Source organism: Microcaecilia unicolor, chromosome 2, assembly GCF_901765095.1.
Source record: "Microcaecilia unicolor chromosome 2, aMicUni1.1, whole genome shotgun sequence".
NCBI lineage: Eukaryota > Metazoa > Chordata > Amphibia > Gymnophiona > Siphonopidae > Microcaecilia > Microcaecilia unicolor.
In genome coordinates, this window is record NC_044032.1 from 71,818,397 (window position 1) to 71,837,947 (window position 19,551).

The 19,551-nt window shown below is 43.4% G+C and overlaps 1 protein-coding gene across 2 annotated transcripts in view; it reads right to left on the bottom strand.

Moving 5' to 3' along the window:
* RANBP3L (RAN binding protein 3 like) overlaps positions 1-15,652 on the bottom strand; it is a 98,213-nt gene extending 82,561 nt beyond the window's left edge. For both annotated transcript variants that reach the window (XM_030193044.1, XM_030193043.1), the window contains exon 1: positions 15,082-15,652. In XM_030193044.1, coding sequence (XP_030048904.1) covers positions 15,082-15,316 — 235 coding nt within the window. In that variant the 5' untranslated portion in view covers positions 15,317-15,652. The remainder of the gene's footprint in view (positions 1-15,081) is intronic.
* Positions 15,653-19,551: the final 3,899 nt, after the last annotated feature.

A 19,551-nucleotide genomic window follows, 5' to 3' on the forward strand; every position in this document is an offset into this window, starting at 1 on the left:
TTTTACTACAGGTTAGTAAATAGGCCTTCTGGTCAGGTCCATAAACAAATATGGTATTCTATCAAAAGCTTATTCCACCTAAAGCAAGAAAATAGCAGAATTGGTCTTTGTGGGTAATTTTATATTTTTATTCATGGGTAAGCCCTGTTTTATCCATGGAAAAGGGACTTTGTAAAGTTACCTCAGAGGTTATGTATTTAGAAAGTGGGTACAGAGAATATTCACTTTTATGTGACCAGAGGGTAACCATGTTGGAGAAGGATCTGGGCACAGCACAAGTGGAGTTGCAAAGTATAGGTATATTGTATAAAATATACACATTTCAAGTGTATACCTGTATACCAACTCCCAAGCAGTGCAAATGTACATGGATATGTTTACCTACGACTTTTGTGAGGCTTCTATAAAAAGGCATTTAGGCCCAGATGCTCAAAACTCCAGTGTTGTACTAAACAGCGCCAGAAAAATACCGCCACAACAGAACGGTGCAGGATCTCCCAAATGCTCAGCGCTAATGACATGCAAATTTAGGCACCTTGTTAGCATTGAGCATTTGGAACTTCAACGGGAGGACAGTGTCTGGCACATGCGCTAAAGAACTGAGCGTTAAGCGCATGCTCAGAATGCCAGAGGTGAGGAGGAGAAAGAGATGCTGACAGAACAAGTAGAAAAAACTCCTTCAGGATCAGCGTTGCTACCAACATTTCCTGTGCTCTGTGCTCCCTTTCCCTTGTGATGGCAGCAATGCTTCAGTAACAGGTCTGCAGAGGTCCCTTCGGTCAGGCAGGGGTCACTCGGGACACAGTTCTAATGTTCCACATTGCAGCCCAGTTTGGAGCCGACAGCTCAGAGCAAAAAAGAATCTTGCAAGACCGGTCTCCCTATTCCTCCCCATGGCTCGGCACAACCCTAACGCTAGCTCCAAGCTGGCATAGGGTTTGCCACGGAAGGAGCGCCCTTGTTTGGTACGCTGCCCACTGAGCATTGGGGAGGAATTAGCTCATCAGCACGCATTTGCGTGCTTGTTGCGCTAGCCCTCTGTGCGCTTGCTATTCCCTGCGGCGGGGGCCTTTAAGCATGGTGCGTCGGCAAACACAGGTGCTAGTCCAGTGCTAATGGCCTCTAGAGCCCACATTCGCTTCTCAGCAATCGGGAACTTAGGTATCTAAAGGGACCTTTTACTAATGTGCATTGAGATTTGTGGATAACATGGCTTAATGTAGGGGTTTCCTGTAAGATAACTGCATATCTAAATTCCTCTCTCCCCTGCCCCCATTCATCCATGTCCAGCAATTCTCCTCTCTCCCCTGCCCTCCCCTCCTGTCCAGCGATCTCTTCTCTCCCCCTGCCCTCCCCTCCTCGCCATGTCCAGCGATTTCTTCTCTCCCCCTGCCCTCCCCTCCATGTCCAGCAATCTCTTCTCTCCCCCTACCCTCCCCTCCCATCCATGTCCAGCGAATCTCCCTGCCCTCTCTCAGCTCCCCGTCAGCCCTCCTCTCCGTTCCTTCCTGCTCCCCCCCCCCCCGTACGTTTAACCCTTTTATTTTCAGTGGCAGCGACCGCAGTGAAGAAGAAAGCACTGCGGGCTCGCCTCCAGCTTCTCCCTTCCCTCACACAGTGTCCCGCCTTTACTGCTGCAATAAAATGGTCTTAATGTGTGGGAAAAACACATGAAAAGGTGTAATAAGACCACCTTGTACCACAGCTTAGTAAAATGACTCCTAAAAGCCCTTAAATCAGAAATGAGGAAAAAAAATTACTAAAAGGAAAAAAAAAAAACAGCAGAAGCACATCTCTTGGGGAGCACAGACAGTAATGCACCCCTTTCCTGTTACCCCTATTACACCTGTTTTCAATGACACCCTAAAAATCAGGTTTTGATAGGACACCAAAGAAAAAAAGTTACTAAGAACAAGAAAGGAGGCTACAAAAATGTACACCAAGTACTAATTAAACTTATATGGTGGTTTGTTGTTTCTTTGAGATAAGGATGATGGTGTACTTCTATAATGCTGAAAACCTTCCAGTCAAAAAAAAATGTCACCAAAGAGAAATAAATATTTAGATCAAGGGCTTGATGTATTTAGAACTTCTTCCCATTTTTGAATAGTTCTTATCTCTATGCATTTTAAATTACAATAACAAAGCAATACGCACTTGTACAGAAATTTTATTTATTTACTAGTAAAAAATGCCCGTTTCTGGAACGAATGAAACAGGCGCTAGCAAGATTTTCCTGGGAGTGTGTATGTTTGAGAGAGAGCCAGAGTGAATGTGCGGGTGTGTGACAGAGTGAGACTGTCTGTGTGACAGTGTGTGTGTGAGAATGAGAGTGTGTGACAGGGCCCCCTCCCCTGTTCCTAATGCCCCTCACCCCGTTCCCTCCTCCTTCCCACACTTTGGGTTCCCCCGTGGCCCTAACGCCCAGTATCCGGATACCCCACCGCTTTCCTCCTCACCCCTCCCCCAAGATGTAATACTTTCACGTCCTTCATTTTTTAAAAAAAGTGTCCTATCTACCCTGTGTACAAATGCCCGGCATTCAGATTGTGTTCCTCTCGTAAATGTTCATTTCTTTCATTCATTCATTCAGAACTCCCCCCCCCCCCCCCCCCCCCCCCGGAACACTTTTGGTTCCTTCAGTCTTTTAAAACTCTCCTATGTACCCTGTGTGCTAATGGCCAGCATTGAGATTGTTTTGCTGTCCCAAATTTGCATGTCTTTCAGTCATTCACAACTCCCCCCCCCCCCCTTCTCCAGTTTAACACTTTCGTTTCCTTCAGTCTTTTAAAACTCTCCTATCTACCCTGTGTCCTAATGGGCAGCATTCAGATTGTTTTCCTTTCCCAAATGTTCATGTCTTTCAGTGGTTCAGAACTCCCCCCCTCTCCCCATTTAACACTTTCGGTTCCTTCAGTCTTTTAAAACTCTCCTATCAACCCTGTGTCCTAATGGCCAGCACTCAGATTGTTTTGCTTTGCCAAATTGTCTGTCACTGATGTCACTGAGTGCCTGCCTAGCAGACCACTTCCGGCAGGCACAGTCCCAAGCACATCCTGTTGGAGGTGAGAATTATTATATAGGATTAGGATTTATGTACTGCCTTTTTGAAGGAATTCACTCAAGGCAGTGTACAGCAAGAATGTCAAACATAAGCAACAGACAATTACAGCAGTAAAAATATTCCAACAACAATACAAAATTAGTATACTACATTATAATGTCAACACAAAGCGGAATAAATTGCTTTAATAGACAGTATAGGTTGTAAGCAACGATGGAACATGTAGATAGATAAGATAGAGTAACAGAAGTAAGAAAATGAGGTACTAATTTAAAGAAAGTTGCAAATGAGGTAAAAAAAAGGTGCTTGAATATTATCTTAGCTAGGGTAGGAGTGGATAAATATGTCCTGCTATAGTATGTGCAGGCAGTGTCAGTGTGAGAGACTAGCTGAAGTAGTCTTGTGTTAAGTGAAACCTTTTGGGAAGTGCATTCCAGAGTGTGGGGGTTACTCCGGAGAAGGCTCCCTTGCAGGTATCTCATTGTGTGACGTCCTTTGGAGAGGGTGTGGTTAGGGAAACTCCTTGGGAGTACCTTAGTGACCTCGGAGGAGTGTAGAGGGAGATCCTGTTCTTCAAGTATTCTGAACCATTTCCTTTAAGGGCCTTGAAGAGCAACAAAGTTTTAAATTTGGCCCTGTGTTGTACTAGTAGCCAGTGAAGATTTTGCAAAACTGGTGTGATGTGGTCATGTCGCTTACAACCTTCTGTTAGTTTTGTTGCAGCATTCTGAATCAACTGGAGCTGTGCAGACCCTTTGTAGTCAGACCAGTGTAGAGTGCATAACAGTAATCCAGTGTTGATGTTATCATGTGTCACACTTCCCCTGAGGCTTGGCTGTGCTCCGCCTTTGTACCAGTCCCAAAGCATGACTCCACCCCAGGTTTTCTAGGAATCCTTCAACTATTCAATAACTGAAACTATGGCAAGACATAAACTTAGAGTTTCTCTTTCTTTTATTGGGAACAGTCTCCTCTGAGACTATATGCTTCCAGCAGTCCCGTTCTTAGAAGCAGCCAGCTTACAGTCTTATTTTATGCCTGGGAGTTTAAACAAAAAAAGGAACCCTCTGGTGCTGGCAGCAGTTCAGTCTCCCCGCTCCCCTGATCCTTCCCAAATTCAAGGCATCCTCAAAAGTGCATTTTACAGAGTCAGTTTCCAAAAGTTCATATGGCAAAGTGCTCCCCTGCGCCTCCCCAGATGCAAGGCAATCCCAAAAATGTTCAGTCATTAAAGTGTAATTCAAAGCAGTCCCCAAAAGTTCATTCTGCACAGAAAAACCCAAAGCCTTCAGTACCCTTCCTTCAGAGAATATCCTGAGGAAAGGTGACCCCTCCCTTTCACACCAGCAATTCACTCCTGGTATCCACTCCATGGGTCAAACTTGAGTTCAGCAATAGGCTTCTGTCACAATCCTGGGAAACCTGCTCAGATGCTTCTATCATGCTTTCTCTCCATGTACTAAATCAAAATCCCTGCCAAAGTTGCTAACAAACCTAGATCCCTCCTCCTCCTCACCTAGGCTAGGGCCGAGGTATCCATGGGCTCTATGTCAGTCTCCATCCCTTGAGTTTCTGAAATCCCCTCTGCGGGTAGCCAGTCCATGGGCTCCACCCCTCCTCCCTCCTTCTGCAGCTGCTCGTAATCCTTAGCATTAAGTTGCTCACAAAAGTCCTGGGACTCTCCCTTAGAAACCTGGGACTTGTAGTCTGGTTTAACCTATCTGAGAGAGTCTTGCACCCTCTTCCTGGGATCTGGGGCATTGTAGCTTGGGCTGACCTTTCTATAGGAGTCAGGTGATCTATCTCGGGGAAGTTGGGAGTTGTAGTCCCTCGATAGTTCCCATACATGTCTGCCCTTCCAGCATTTTGTCCCAGAGTTCCGGTTTCTAGATATGCCTGGACTATCACACATGGCATGCACAACTGAGACAAGACCTGCCTTATCAATATAAAGAGAGAGGCAGCATAGTTGTTGCAAATAATACAGGCTGCTCTTGAAGGTTGCTTGAATTTGGGGGATCAGAGTAAGTGTTGAATCTAGCTGTATTCCAAGAGTTCATATTTCCCAATAGACATTTTGATGTCAGGTATGAGCTCACTTGTATTAGGGACCCAAAGAAGCTCAGTTTTACTAGGGTTCAGGTAAAGTTTGTTGTTTTTAGCCCACTTTTGAATTGACTTTAGACAGGTAGTCAGTTTATTCAGGGCTATGTCAGGTATGAGTGGCTGTACGTCATCCGCATGGATGGAGAACTGAGTGTCCATTGACCAAATCAGCTTGGCTAGTGGCTTGAGATAGATAATGAACAGAATAGGTGACAGTATCTATCTTTGTGGTACCCCACAGGTCAGTGCTCATGGTGGCAATGAGGTGCTGCTGAACAGTGTTGATTGTTGCCTGTCTGATAGACAGAATCTGAACCAGGAAAGTACTGTTTCACTGATACCAGTTTCTGCCAGTTGTGCTAGCATGATAATATCATGATCCACAGTGTTAAAAACACTGAGAAATCTAGCAGTACTAACGCTGAGGCAAATCCCCTGTCTCGGTTTCTGTGAAGGTCATCTAGTAGGGATGCAAGGACTGTTTATGTTCCATAACTGGGTCTGAATCCAGATTGACATGGATCTAGCCAGTTTGTCTCTTCTAGCCATTCACGGAGTTGATCATAGACTGTTTGTTCTATAAGTTTTCCTAGAAATGGGATGCTAGATACTGGCCAGTAACTTTCAAGTTTGTCCTGTTCAATGTTTGTTCTTCTTTAGCAAAGGATGCACCACTGCCCTTTTTAATGCTGAGTTCACAATTTTTATGGCGCCTTCTATGAATCCCCTGCTTGCCTTCTGCACTATCTTTGATAGGCAGGGGTTGAGGGAGCAGGTAGTTGGTCAGTGGTCTCTTAGGATTTTGTCAAAGCCTTCCTCTGTTATTGGGTTAAAAGAGTCCAATATGTCTGTGTCAAGAGGGGGTGAGTTTGTGTGCTCCTGGTTAGCTGATTGGAGACAGCTAAGGACTACCTGTAAATCCTGACAGAGGCTTTTGATTTTGTTGGCAAAGTATGGAGCAAAATCACTGCAGTTCAGTTTTGACTGGGCAGACTAGTTCTATTGTGGCGATTACAGTAGGCTGTTTACTATGCTGAACAGTTGCTTGGTTGAATTGGCAGCCTGTTCAATGCATTGAGAAATATGCTAACAATGCAGATTCCAAGAATCATATTGAATATGGAAATATAATATATATATAAAAAAATTGGAAAGCAAATTGAGGCTACCACATAAGGGAGCCAAGAACCAGATCTATCTCAAAAGATGAATCCAACAAGCAAAACACATAGGGCTCTTTTTACAAAGCCAAATTAGCGATTCCAGCTCGACAAATGTGATGAAGCCTATAGGAAATGAATGGGCTTTGTTTCATTTGCCGTGCTGGAATCACTACCGTAGTGCAGCATTATAAAAGGAGCCCATAAGCAGCCAAATCACTTTACTTTTACTTTGGGATGCATCACATAAAGTGGTCAAAGATCTCAAACATGGTCAGGAACTGAGGTGTTTAAGGCCTTAATGATGAAAGTCACCAACTGAGTCACTTGAAAAAATACACATTTCAATGACCAATATATTTCAACTTTTACTAAAAAGCTGTGCTAAGAAAGGGACTTGGAATGTCCATACATGGGACTTTCCCGTGTGCTACGCCTGTTTTTAACACAGCCATCAAAAGGGCTTTTTTTCCTATTTGTTTAATATATGGCTGTTTGTTAATGTTAATAAAAAAAATCAAAGAGAATAGGGGGCACTGTTACACTCAATTCAAAAAGTAAGTGTAGAAAAAAAAAAGAGAGACTTCAAGGTTAAAATTAACCACACATCAAAAACAAACCATCATAGGGCTCTCAGAAAAAACTCCACACATCACAGCTTGCCCAAAACTATCAGCACATGAAAAGCAAAAATACCAAAAAAGCAACATATAAAGACGCTCCCACCTTCCCCCCCAAAAAGAGCAGCTCTACAGCTTTGCACTTATAATAACAATATGTACTTATCTTAAAATGATGCCTTTTCTTCCAACGTTCAATAGGGATAATGACACCTTTTCTTGCAGTAGCCAGCAGAAATTCCAAATATGCAGTCAGCGGCGATATTCAGTCCATTAAACAACTAAGTAAAGGCTGTTATAACTTTATGCACGAGTTCATCAGGGACCGGTCTGAATATCAGTCGGTTCCTGGTTAAGTCAGTGTCCATACCCGGATATTCACTTCTGGCAGCCGCACATTCCCCTGCATTGAATATCTGGGATTGGTTCAGCCTGTGGCTGTGAGTGTTTACACACGTCTTAGCACCAAGGGCTCTATATAATCGCCTCTAATTTCTGCACGGTTTTGGCAATTTAGGCGTGAACACTTAACAAGCTCCCTGGCTGGTGTAAGTGCTTGCATCTAAATTATAGGTGCATATTCTACTGTTATACTAGTATTCTGTAAGGGAAAGTGGGTACCAACTTTGGTTTATAACATAGGTGCATTATTATATAATTGCCCTCCATATGGGGGTAAATTTTCAAATACAATACTGTCTCATCCGGCAGATCAGGTACCGCATACAGTTCAAGCTTCTCCTACTAACCTACAAATGCACTCGATCTGCAGCCCCTCCTTACCTCTCTACCCTCATCTCCCCTTACGTTCCTACCTGTAACCTCCGCTCTCAAGACAAATCCCTCCTTTCAGTACCCTTCTCCACCACCGCCAACTCCAGGCTCCGCCCTTTCTGCCTCGCCTCACCCCATGCTTGGAATAAACTCCCTGAGCCCATATGCCAAGCCCCCTCCCTGCCCATCTTCAAATCCTTACTCAAAGCACACCTCTTCAATGTCGCTTTCGGCACCTAACCACTTTACCTCTATTCTAGACTGCCCAAACTTGACATTTCATCCTTTAGATTGTAAGCTCCTTTGAGCAGGGACTGTCCTTCTTTGTTAAACTGTACAGCGCTGCGTAACCCTAGTAGCGCTCTAGAAATGTTAAGTAGTAGTAGTAATATCCACAGACGAAAAGACAAATGGGGTTCACACTCTCCACAAGGACAGAACACAGCAGTAACAGGGTGGAAAGGTACTAATTCCAAGTGATCAGTCACCACACTAGGATAAGATGCTCCAATGAAATTTTATTAAGACCCAACACGGCCCGTGTTTCGGCTATAACAGCCTTCCTCAGGGGTCAAATCAATGAGTGCTCAGTTGTATCGATTGATAGTGGTGCGTTTTAAACTCTTGGTACAGACGTGGTATAGCATGCAACATCGGAACAAGTTCAAAAGTTATGAAGTGAGCAGGTTCTCTTCCTGTTTTCCGGCTTCACAGGCTGCTGGTTAGTGTTAATAAACAATACTGTATTTTAAATACAGATACCCTATGCCTGTTCTTTATGCATAAAATATGTTTTCCTTGCATTTTGTAAGGGGTTACCATTGATTTCCGTATTATCCGACTTTTCACTTATCCAACAATGGCTCGGTCCCGTTTATGTCGGATAATTGAGACGTGAGGGAGTGAGTGACATACTAGCAGGCATCCCTAGAAACACTCCCTCACTGAGGTTATAGTTCAGCCTTACAGCCGGTGGCCCTAAACCTGCTATGTCAGAAGGGCAGGGCTCAGGCAAGGAGGAGGTTACATTTCTTGAGCCAGAACAATTCATAGAGGTCCCAAACTAAGAGGCTTTCCATGATGAGACCCTGAGGCAAGAGGTCTCTGGAAGGGAAGGTCCTGAGGATAAGGATCCTTCCAGTGTGTCCTGTTGTCTGTAGTGCCTGAGGAAGGTTTGGGAAAGTGGAATGGCCTTCAGTGGACCTTGTTACCTGAAGTTTATGTGAAGAACAGGTTCCAGTAAGGCAGGATAACTTACTTGGAACTGAAATAAAGAGACTCTGAGAAGTGACTGTTTAACCTTTGAGAGCTGTGTCTGGGGCCTGATTTATGAGGGAAAACAGTACATAGTGAAGTGTGGAACAGAGTACAAGGATTGTATTGAGCGTGCAGAATCAAGCCTGTTTATTTTCCCTTTGTACAGAAATAAAGTTTTCCTTTTGACCTTTTCACGACCCACTGTCTGTACTTTATAAGAAGTCCAAGCCTTCCGGTCAATCATGTGACCACATGAGACTATACTGAAATTACTCCATAGCTCCATAAGGGGCCCTTTTACTAAAGCTTAGTGTGCACTAACGGATATTAGTGTGCGTTAAGTGCCACATGGTCCGTAGGTATAAAATAGGCTGCGTAGCATTTAGCTCAAGATGTTTCACGTGTTATTATTGTTACTGTAGGTAAAAATCATTTTAAATTCTTCATCTGTCATTTTTAAGCTGGATCCAAAATCTCTTGTATACCACTAAAATCCCCCTTTCCGGGTTCAGTGCGGTTTACATCATAGGTGGAACATAGGTTGAATGCAATTTTATAGGTCACTAGAGAATGTAGGAGTAATAGAGGACAGTCGTCTAACAGACCTAAAGACAGTTAAGGGATATAAAAGTCCTACATATGGTAAAATCTGTGAAAAATTTCCTGAGGCTTTACTACAAAAACGTTAATTTGGCATTTATGCATCATTTTCCAAAGAGCTTTACATTCAATGGGACAGTTAAGACACACTTCATTTTAAGAAAGCAGCTATCAGAAGAAGAAATATACAGGGTTATCTGAGATTTAAAAACACTACAAAAACCCGATTTAGGGTAACAGACATACCCTCATAGAGAGAATTCTATAAGAAGCACTGGAGGCAGGAGACACTGTGAATTGAATATTTATTTTGGGTTTTTTTTTTTTAACCTGTTGCATTAAATGGGTCAGAGGATGCAAAGAACATTTTAAGTGAAACCAATGGTGAATTATAATATAGTGATTACATTACAGAACAGAACACATATAAAATCATGTTTAATGCTCAAAGATGTATTTAGTGGAAGCTTATTCCAAGAAATGAGCCACAGTAAGTATTGTGAGAACATGAAGGTGGAGATAAGAAACAGACCTGGGAAGGGAAAGGGGGAAGATGCGGTCAGGACTGGTGTTAGGGGAGGCGACCAGGGCAACTGACCTACAGTAGGTCCTCATGCCGTATGGGGACCCCAATCTTCCCAAAGCTGAAGAAAATCACAGCCTGTTTTTTGGCCTCCTCCCAAAATTATGTCCTCAGTCCCCTGCATGCCGAACACTGGCCTTGGCTGTGGTAGAATTTGGGGATTGAGTCAGACAAGATTTTTCCACCTGCAGGGTCAAGGTTGAGGAATTAGTAGGAAAGGGAGTAAATGAGAAAAGGTGTACTGGATCATCCCCTTGAAGGACTTAAAAAAAATCAATAACGTAATTTTGCATAAAATATTGAAAGAGTAGCATAGCCACTGACTTTCTCAGATGACAGGGTAAATGAACTCATTTCTGTAAAGTATTCAGACAAAGGCATTTTGCATCTATTGAAATCTCGAGAGATGTTACTTGGGAAAGTCTCAGTGTAGGGAGCAAGACTAACTGAAGCAAGGGGATGACAAAAGATATGGATGCGCATCATAAGCGTAGTTTGGGATTGGCATGAGTGTGCTAATGCTTAATTGGTTTCCCTCCCCCCACCAATATGACTTCCGTACCTTTACCCCCTCCCCCCGCGCATTACCTATTTTAAAAAAATATTTTTGGAAGGGGAGTAGCAGGGAATGTTGCTACGATTTGGGTTTCTGCCAGGTACTTGTGAACTGGACTGGCCACTGTTAGAAGCAGGACACTGGGCTGGATAGACCATTGGTCAGACCCAGTATAGCTATTCTTATGTTCTTATGAGTGTCATGGGCAGAGACTGGGTTTTCCTTCATTATCTGGCTAGTGCATTAATTGCAAAAGAATGCTGTAAAAATCTGCCACATTTGGGGCCCTTTTACCAGTGGCGTTGCTACGTGGGGTGGGGGGAGGGCTAAAATGTCCCCCCTCACCTCGGGCTCTGGACCCCCCTCCTGCCAAAGTCTGGCTACGCCCCTGCCTTTTACCAAACAGCAGTAAAAGTAGCCTTAGCACACCTTTATGTGGGTCATTCCCACACACTAAGGCTATTTTTACTTCTGGGGTAAAATGGCCAAAATTCCTATTATTGGTATTAATGGCCATGTGTTAATTTTGCCATTAGCACTTGGCTATTAAAACACATTAGTACGTAAGCCCTTACGGCAACTCATTATGTAGGCAGTAAAGGCTGATGCGCTAAGCAAATGTTAAACAGGAGGGGATTCTATATATGGTGCCTAAAAAAAAAAATCGGCGCTGATATCAATGCCAACTAAGCATATTCTATAAACAGCACCTAGATTTAGCCACTGATTATAGAATATGCTTAGTTGATATTTCAGCACCGATATCTATGCGTATCCATTTACACTAACAAAAACCTGCTGTAAATCTCAGCGTGTAGATTTAGGCGCACTGGGCCATATTCTATAACTAGGCGTCTAAATTTTGGAACGCCCATGAAACGTCCATTTCCCTGCCCATAACCAAGCCCCTTTTTTCCCTCCACGAATTAGAAGTTTGGCACACATCGTTACAGAATACACTTAGCAATTTGTACGTCTAAATTCTTATCAGTGCCATGTAGTGCTCATTATTGCTACCACTGACCCACCTTAAATCCCCAAACCCAGCAACACAGCATAACCAATGATCTTACTGGACAATATACAACCTACTTTCCCTTCGACCCTCCTGTTGCCCGATACACACCTACCTCATCAGACCACACTACAACCTGTATTTGTTATCAACCGAACTGGCGAATGCCATTAGGATACTATTTAAGCCACATTGAGCCTGCAAATAGGTGGGAAAATGTGGGGTACAAATGTAACAAATAAATAAACAAATAAATAAATAAAATAGTTAAGTGCTGTTATCAGCGCTTATTAGCTTGTTAAGCCAATTAAGTTACGTGCGGTGTTATAGAATCCACGCCGATTTTGGCGCCTAAATCTAAGCACATTACCGAGGGGTAGCATGCGGCAATGTAGCTGTGCTAACTGATTAACACAGAACATGCTCCCTCTCTGCCCCCCCCCCCAGATACTCCCTCTGCACTATAAAATAAAATGTATTTTGTAGCACATGGCTAAATTACTGTGGGATGCTTCAGCATGCCCCGCAGTACACCATTTTTTTCTTGCGGTAAATGCGTGTTTGTAAAAGGGCTGCTAGATCTGGGCTTAGCCCATGGGAAAGTCCTGTTTTAAAAGGCATGAAGCCCAGATTTTACCACACTTAGTAAAAGGGCCGCAAAATGATTGTTAGTATTTGCACAAGTCAATAAAAGCAAATTTAGAGGCCCTCTTACTAAGCTGCATAAGCATTAACGTGTGCTTACTGCAAGTTAAAAATCACTACTGCGGACTGCGCTCAGATATCCCACAGTAGATTTTAACATCTGCGCATGCTTCCCACGTGCTAACAAATGTTTTTCATTTTTTAGCGCTGGGGGCATGTTTGGGGCAGAGAGTAGGTGTGCCCAGAGCTAATCGGTTCATGCAGCTACATCGCCACACACTAACCGATTAGTGCAGGATTAGTGTGGGAGCCCTTACTGCCTAGAAAATAGGTGTCGGTAAGGGCTCCTGCGCTACTGGCCGTGCGCTAATTTGGGAAATTAGCGCATAGCCATCAATTGATGAAATGGAAAATGTGGCCATTTTACAGCCCCACTAAAAGTGGCTTCAGCACGTGAGAAACCCATACGCTAGTCGTAGCGCAGGCCACTTTTTAACACAGCTTAGTAAAAGGGCCCCTGAGTGTGAAATAACAGGCATATTTCTGTGTGGGGGGGTGGGGGTGGGAGGTTAGGGTATATGCTTGGGTGCCGGTACTGAATTAGTCCTTTCACGAATTACCAATATGACTTTCTAAACTCTTGGCCCCCTAAACCAAGGGCCCTGTTTACGAAGGTGCGCTAGCGTTTTTAGTGCATGCTAAAATTAGTGCGCGTTGAATGCTACAGGCACGCATATATTCCTAAACTGTGCCCTCATGTAAAATGCATACACAAAGATATGCATAAATGCTAATATATAGATATAGATAGATATTTAAAGGGAGCAGAGAGAAATCACTGGCTTTGTTTCATACTACAGTAGTGAGTGCTGCATGTATTTCTGGACCTAAGTGTCATGGTAATGCCATTTAAGTAACAGGGAGCCAAGCACACTGCCAAAAGCAGGGAGTGAACAGAATGTGTGCTCTCCAGCAGAGAGGTACAGCAGCTCCACTCTCTAATCACTGGATATGGTAGACCCAGGCACAATCTTGTGCTTTTCAACCTTTAATATTTTCTTTTAAATTCTTTTTATTGTCAAAGCAAATGGCAAGTACAACCAGATGAAGAATCAGCATAAAAAATATGCAACGCTCCAAGTATATATACAAACTGTAACAACAGAACAAGAACAATTCCAATTTCTTATTTTTGCATAGAAAGTCACCCCCCCTCCCCCACTACCCACCTCCGAAAAGAACCCTCACCCACCCCTCCCTCGTCAACCCAAGTAACAACAACACGCCCTAACCCTGCCAAATTAAACATCACAGAACTGGAGCCAGAACGGTGTCTACCTCAGACCATCAGAGTGCCCTCAAAAAGAAAATCGACACTTCAATAAGTTAACAGTCAGAGGTGTGTGCCTTTAATAATATATATTAAAAAAAACAAACATGGTCTCTAGATTTCTCAAAAGTTTGAAATGAAAAAATCCAGTATGTCTCATGCACAAGATACTTGTCAGATATCACAGTTGCAATAACAAACAGTCTTAGTCAAAAGAAAGCTCACGAAATTTCAACCCGGTATCCTGTTTCTGTCAGTAGCCAATCCAGGTCACAAGTACCTGGCAGGATCCCAGGATTAAAAAGCAAACTTTTGAGATGGCCAAAGTCTGCATTCCTCAGAATAAGCGCAGAAGACTTTAGTCGCCTTGAACAGAGAACATTTAAAACAAAATGAAGATTTTATATACTTCCACCCATCTACTTGGTTTTCTTAATTTACATTTTTGGCAGGGTTTAAGAGGGTACGCCTTTCCTATTATACAAAATCTATTCTAGCTAAAAAAAAATTCTAGACAGCTGACTGGCCACTCAAAGGAAACAATACCTTCTATTTTAATTCCTGAGGCTATATTAGAATTTACACGTTTTTGCAACCTGCTTATAAGATTTCACCATTAAAGGTATTAGGGTGAACTGTGGATGCAGATCCCTTATCCTGGCATCCAGCTCTACGGATGACAGTGGGTGATAAGCACCCCTGCCCCAATATTGAGCCAAGCTCCTCCATTGCACCCCCAATCAGTTTTGAAATGTTGGCGCCCATGTCCCTTATCACAACCCCATGTAGAATTCACACTGACGAATAAGATATCACTGAAGTACGAACTGCAGAACGGCTGCCTTGAAGAATGAAATGTTTAACCTAGCGGACAGAAGCGCAATTAAAAAAATTCATAAGGTGTCTACAAACAAATTGTAACAATACAGGAAATAAATGTACCAGCAATAAATAATAATATTAAGGAAATCTGGACATGAAGGGATGATGATCTGCAAAGAATTTTACCAGTGCTGCTACCAGTACTACCGCTTTAAGGAAATCTAGCATTCAGGATTAGCAGGCTAGTTCATACTTTCACTTTAATTTCTTGACCAGCAAATCAGTAGACTGGGGAACCCAGGCAGCCAGTTAGGTTTCAGGATATCATCAGTGAATACACGAGATCAATTTGCATATACTGTCTCCAATACAACACTTGCAGGTAATTGCACGATCCTTGTAGCTAACGTAAAAACCCAAACTGGCTGTGCTGTCCCAGGACAGGTTCGGGAAGCCTTACAATAATGTTATTACTCTCTGATGGTACATGAACAGTTCCTCCCTGGCCTCTCTTGCTTTCCTGAGACCTGCCTCCAAACCTTCGCTCACCTTTTCTGGAGTCCCGGCAGCCCGTGGGCTGTTCCCTGTCACACCCATCTGTGCTGCAGGAGCTGTGCAGTACAGCACTGTTAAAACAGCTGTGGCTCCTGCTCAGGGCAGCGCTGGCACAGTCCCGACTTTTAGTAGGGTAAAACTGCTCCTTCATGGGATGCAGAGGGGCTTCCAGTCCTAGCCCCGGATACAAGGCATTCACCTTGTTAGGAAGAACTTGTTCGTTTCTCATAGTTATGCTTCCGAGAAGAGATCAATCAAACCAAGAAGGTCCAGGTTTCCAAAGCTTAGTATTAATTAGGATGACACTCACTGTCTAGTTAAACTGGAAATATCCAAAGCTCTTAACTTCCTGCAGTCACAAAGCAGACAGCGGTTTCACGTCCCTCATGAACTCAAAAGTCCCAAACTGCATTGTGTGGTTTGCATTCTTCAGCAGCACGGGGTTTTTCTAACCTAGTATCCCGTCCCTGCAAACAGAATCTTCAAAGCACGGTAAGAACACAGGTCATAAAAAGAAAAAGCTGCAGACAAGCTGACAGCAAATGAGTGCAGACTCAGGCTCACAGCAAAGCGAACCAACTGGAGCTCAGGAATCAGGATCAGCTGCTATAAGGGAGGGGAGTTATGCAAAGTTGTGCAAATTACCATAAGGGGTTGGCAGGAGGCAGACAAGTCTGCAGCCATACACAAAAAGACAGTCCCTGCTCTAAGAGCTCTGATAGAAAACCGATCAGAGTAGGGAGGAGCTCTCAAAAAGTATTCACGTTTCTTGATGACCGTGTTCTACATCGGAGATGCAACATTCTCAAACTTAATGTCCTGCAAAAGAATGTGCAGGAAAAAGCTCCATTTAATGATCCCCAGGGAAAAAAAAAAGAGAGAGAAACAGCAACTATGGGGAGGGAGGGTGGGTGGGCAGATGACACAAAACTATTCAAAAGTACTGTAAACAGGGAGCTATACAGAGAGCTTGCCAAACTGGGGAACTGGGCACATAAATAGCAGATGAAAGGGATACACAGGGATAACGAATCCTAAATATAGATACACAATGCTAAGTCCCATACAAGCAGACACCTGGCAGGAAAATAATCTTTGGGTGCTGATGAACAACACTTTAAATCTTCAGCCTGGTATGCAGCAGTAGCTAAAAAAGACAAATTATTCAGAAAAATATGAGAATATTATAATACCACTGTATAGAGCTGAGTAGTGTGTGCTGATTTTATATAACAGGGTGCTTAAGTGAGCGGCAAGGTACCTATTTTGGGGTTCTACTATTATTATCACAAATATTATTGTGACTTTGTGCAGCCTGCCAGATGCTCTTTGCTGGGGATGGCAGATATTCAGAGGTATTGGTGCAGGATGTGGGCAGGTTCAAGCAGTGCAGTCTTCTGTAGTTGACAGCTGGTGAAAGTCAATGCCCTAGTGCAGTGGTTCCCAAACTTTTTCGGTTCAAGGCACCCTTAGTGTCCAAGAATTTTTTTGCGGCACCCGCCACACAGGTCTCTACTGCCCCCCCCCCCCCCCGCTACACATCATGTCCAGTATTTCTCCCTTGCTCCCCCATGCACCATCTCTTCCCTCTATCCCTGTCCAACATTTCTCCCTCTCCATGCATCTCACCCTCCCCTTGACCCCTATATACAAGATTTCACCCCTTCCTCCTCCTCCAACTCATGTCCAACACTTGTGCCCCTCATTCCTCCTGCAGCCTCTCTCCTTCCCTCCACCACCCCACCCACAATTTTCCCTGTTTGAACAGGTCCCTTGCAGCGACGATTCCCACATGGTGCCTGTCGCTAACCCAGAACCCTCCCCTTGGTTTCGTGATTTTTTTAACTTGCTGTTCTTACAGGGTCAGGATTAATTGTGCTACCTTACCTTTATCTCTTTTTCTTTGCCAGCTGCGTACAAAATCTTTCTCACTGACGGAGGACCACTGTTTTCCTGCCACACATGGCTGGGGCAAGCTACTGATTACAGCTCGGCTGTGATTGGTCACCGGAGCCTGTCTGGCACCTAAAAGGGTGATCCTGATTTGGAAAAAAAAGCCTCACTCCTTGCTTCCTAATCAGGATCGCCCTTTTAGGAGCCAGACAGGCTCCATGACCAATCATAGCTGAGCTGTGATCAGTAGCTTGCCCCAGCCATGTAGATTTCCAGGAACTCCATACAACTTTATAGGTTGACATTATTAAGTGATGTCCTGGCGCTTGCCTGTGAACCTCCCATCTGCCCCGCAGCACCCCTGTGAGCTCACCGCGGTGCACAGTTTGGGAAATGGTGCCCTAGTGTGTTAAGATATTGTTCCAAGTCTTCAATAATGTTCCAAGCACTGTTCCCTCAAAGCCAGGGGCTCTCCACACAGTCCTTGGGATACACCCAACCAGCAGGGTTTCAGGCTACCCACAACGAATATGCATGAGATAAATTTGCATGCACTACCTTCTTTGTATGCACATCTCTTTCATGCATATCCATTGTGGGTATTCTGAAATCCTGACTGGCTGGGTGTGTCTTGAGGACTGGGTTGAGAACCCCTGCTCTAAGCTGAGCTGGAGTCCTCCAACTCCATTGCTGCCAGTGGGAGGTGGTGCTTCAATATTGTGTTTTCAATCACTAGGGACAGGCAGGTCCTCTAGAATCCTGCAGAGTTTGCCTATCCCTCACTGTTGTAAATATGATAATGAACCAGTGCCCCTCCCCGACCCATTGTTAGGACTGTAAGTGGAGGACTCCTGCTCAGCTGAGAGGAAACAGTGGCTCCAAGGGGACCAATTACTACAGGAACCATGACTGCAGGTTTTCATCAGAGTCATTCAACTTCATCCTTCAAGTCTTGATATTTTGTGATCTTCTCCAACTGTTAGTCACCTGGTATCTTACCACATCTATGATCCACTCCTACTTGGTTTCAACCACAGTGCTATTAGGTGTATTACGTAGCAAATGTATCTTGAATACCTAGAGAATTTTGCCTTTGTTTATTCTCTTTCGATTTCATAGTCCCACCAATTTGTGGTTATGGACAAATGATACTTTCAGAAAACAAAAAAGGGATCAAGGCTACACAAACCAAAACAAAAGAAAAGCACACAAGGGCCTTCAAGACTAGGACAATAAATGAAAATGTATTCGGAATATGACCCGACACGGGCCGTGTTTCGGTGTGAGTCCACCTGCATCAGGGGTCAGAAACATCCCAAGTTTCTTGTTGTTTCTTTCAGAGTATTTGGTAAAACCTGACAATACAGCTGTCCTTTCTATACCAACTGATACTCTCTGCAATTATAGAAAGACCGGCTGTATTCTCAGGTTTTACCAAATACTCTGAAAGAAACAACAAGAAACTTGGGTTGGTTTTGACCCCTGATGCAGGCGGACTCACGCCGAAACACGACCCATGTTGGGTCATATTCCAAATAAATTTTCCTTTATTGTCCCAGTCTTGAAGGCCCTTGTGTGCTCAAATGATACTTTCAGCAGATATTCCGGTGTATCATGGTGTTACTTTGCTATGTGTTTTCTCATGGTCAGTCTGGGGAGTCTTTTAGCAGCCAATGACTAGATGGGCCACAGTCTCTTCAGCTTCTTTGCACAGGTGACACTTGCTGTCATTTGATGTTTTATCCGTTTTAGCCTTTAATTATTATTATTGTTGTTAAAAACATGTATCTTGTGGCTATAGTTACACTCCTAGGTGAGACATAACCTCACATACATAAATCATAAAACACATACAACATATAAACATTAAATCAAAGGAACAACCCCTCTAAAATAACAACCTAACAAACAGCCTTCCAAACTTAGAAAGTCTTAATGAACAGTACAGCTTTCAACATTCTCCTAAATGATAACATTCCGGTCTTGTCTTAACTTCAATGCAATTTGGTTCCGTAAAAGAGGACTCATCACTGTAAAAATACAAGATTGGTAGAAACCAAATTAAAACATCCTAGGGAAGGGATGACTTGGTACATAACTCTGTAATGACTGACAAAGGTAAGAGACTTTCTGTTTATGTAAAGTTTTCCATACTAAACAAAGAATATTAAACTGTACATGATAGTACACTGGAAGCCAATGAAACTCTTGCAATAATGGGGGTCACAGAATCCCTAGCTTGTTTCTCATCTGGCCCAAACGTTTGTAATGCATTCAATACCACTGCTTGTACAGCAAACTAAAGAGAATTAGAATAATCCAAAATTGTCGTAAAGTGTTCCAAGGAAAGAAAAAGCCTAAGTAAGTGTCTCTAACATGTGAAGACAAGAAAATATGTTCTTCACCAGGCCTTTTACTATGGGCAAAAGGTAAACCCTGTGTCCAAAAGAATCCCAAGATACTTAACCTCTGGATGAAACAACATCTACCATCCCTCTATCCTAACAGGACCAACCAACTTCATACCTCCTGAACATAGGACATACATGGCTTCTGTTTTCCTTCAATTTA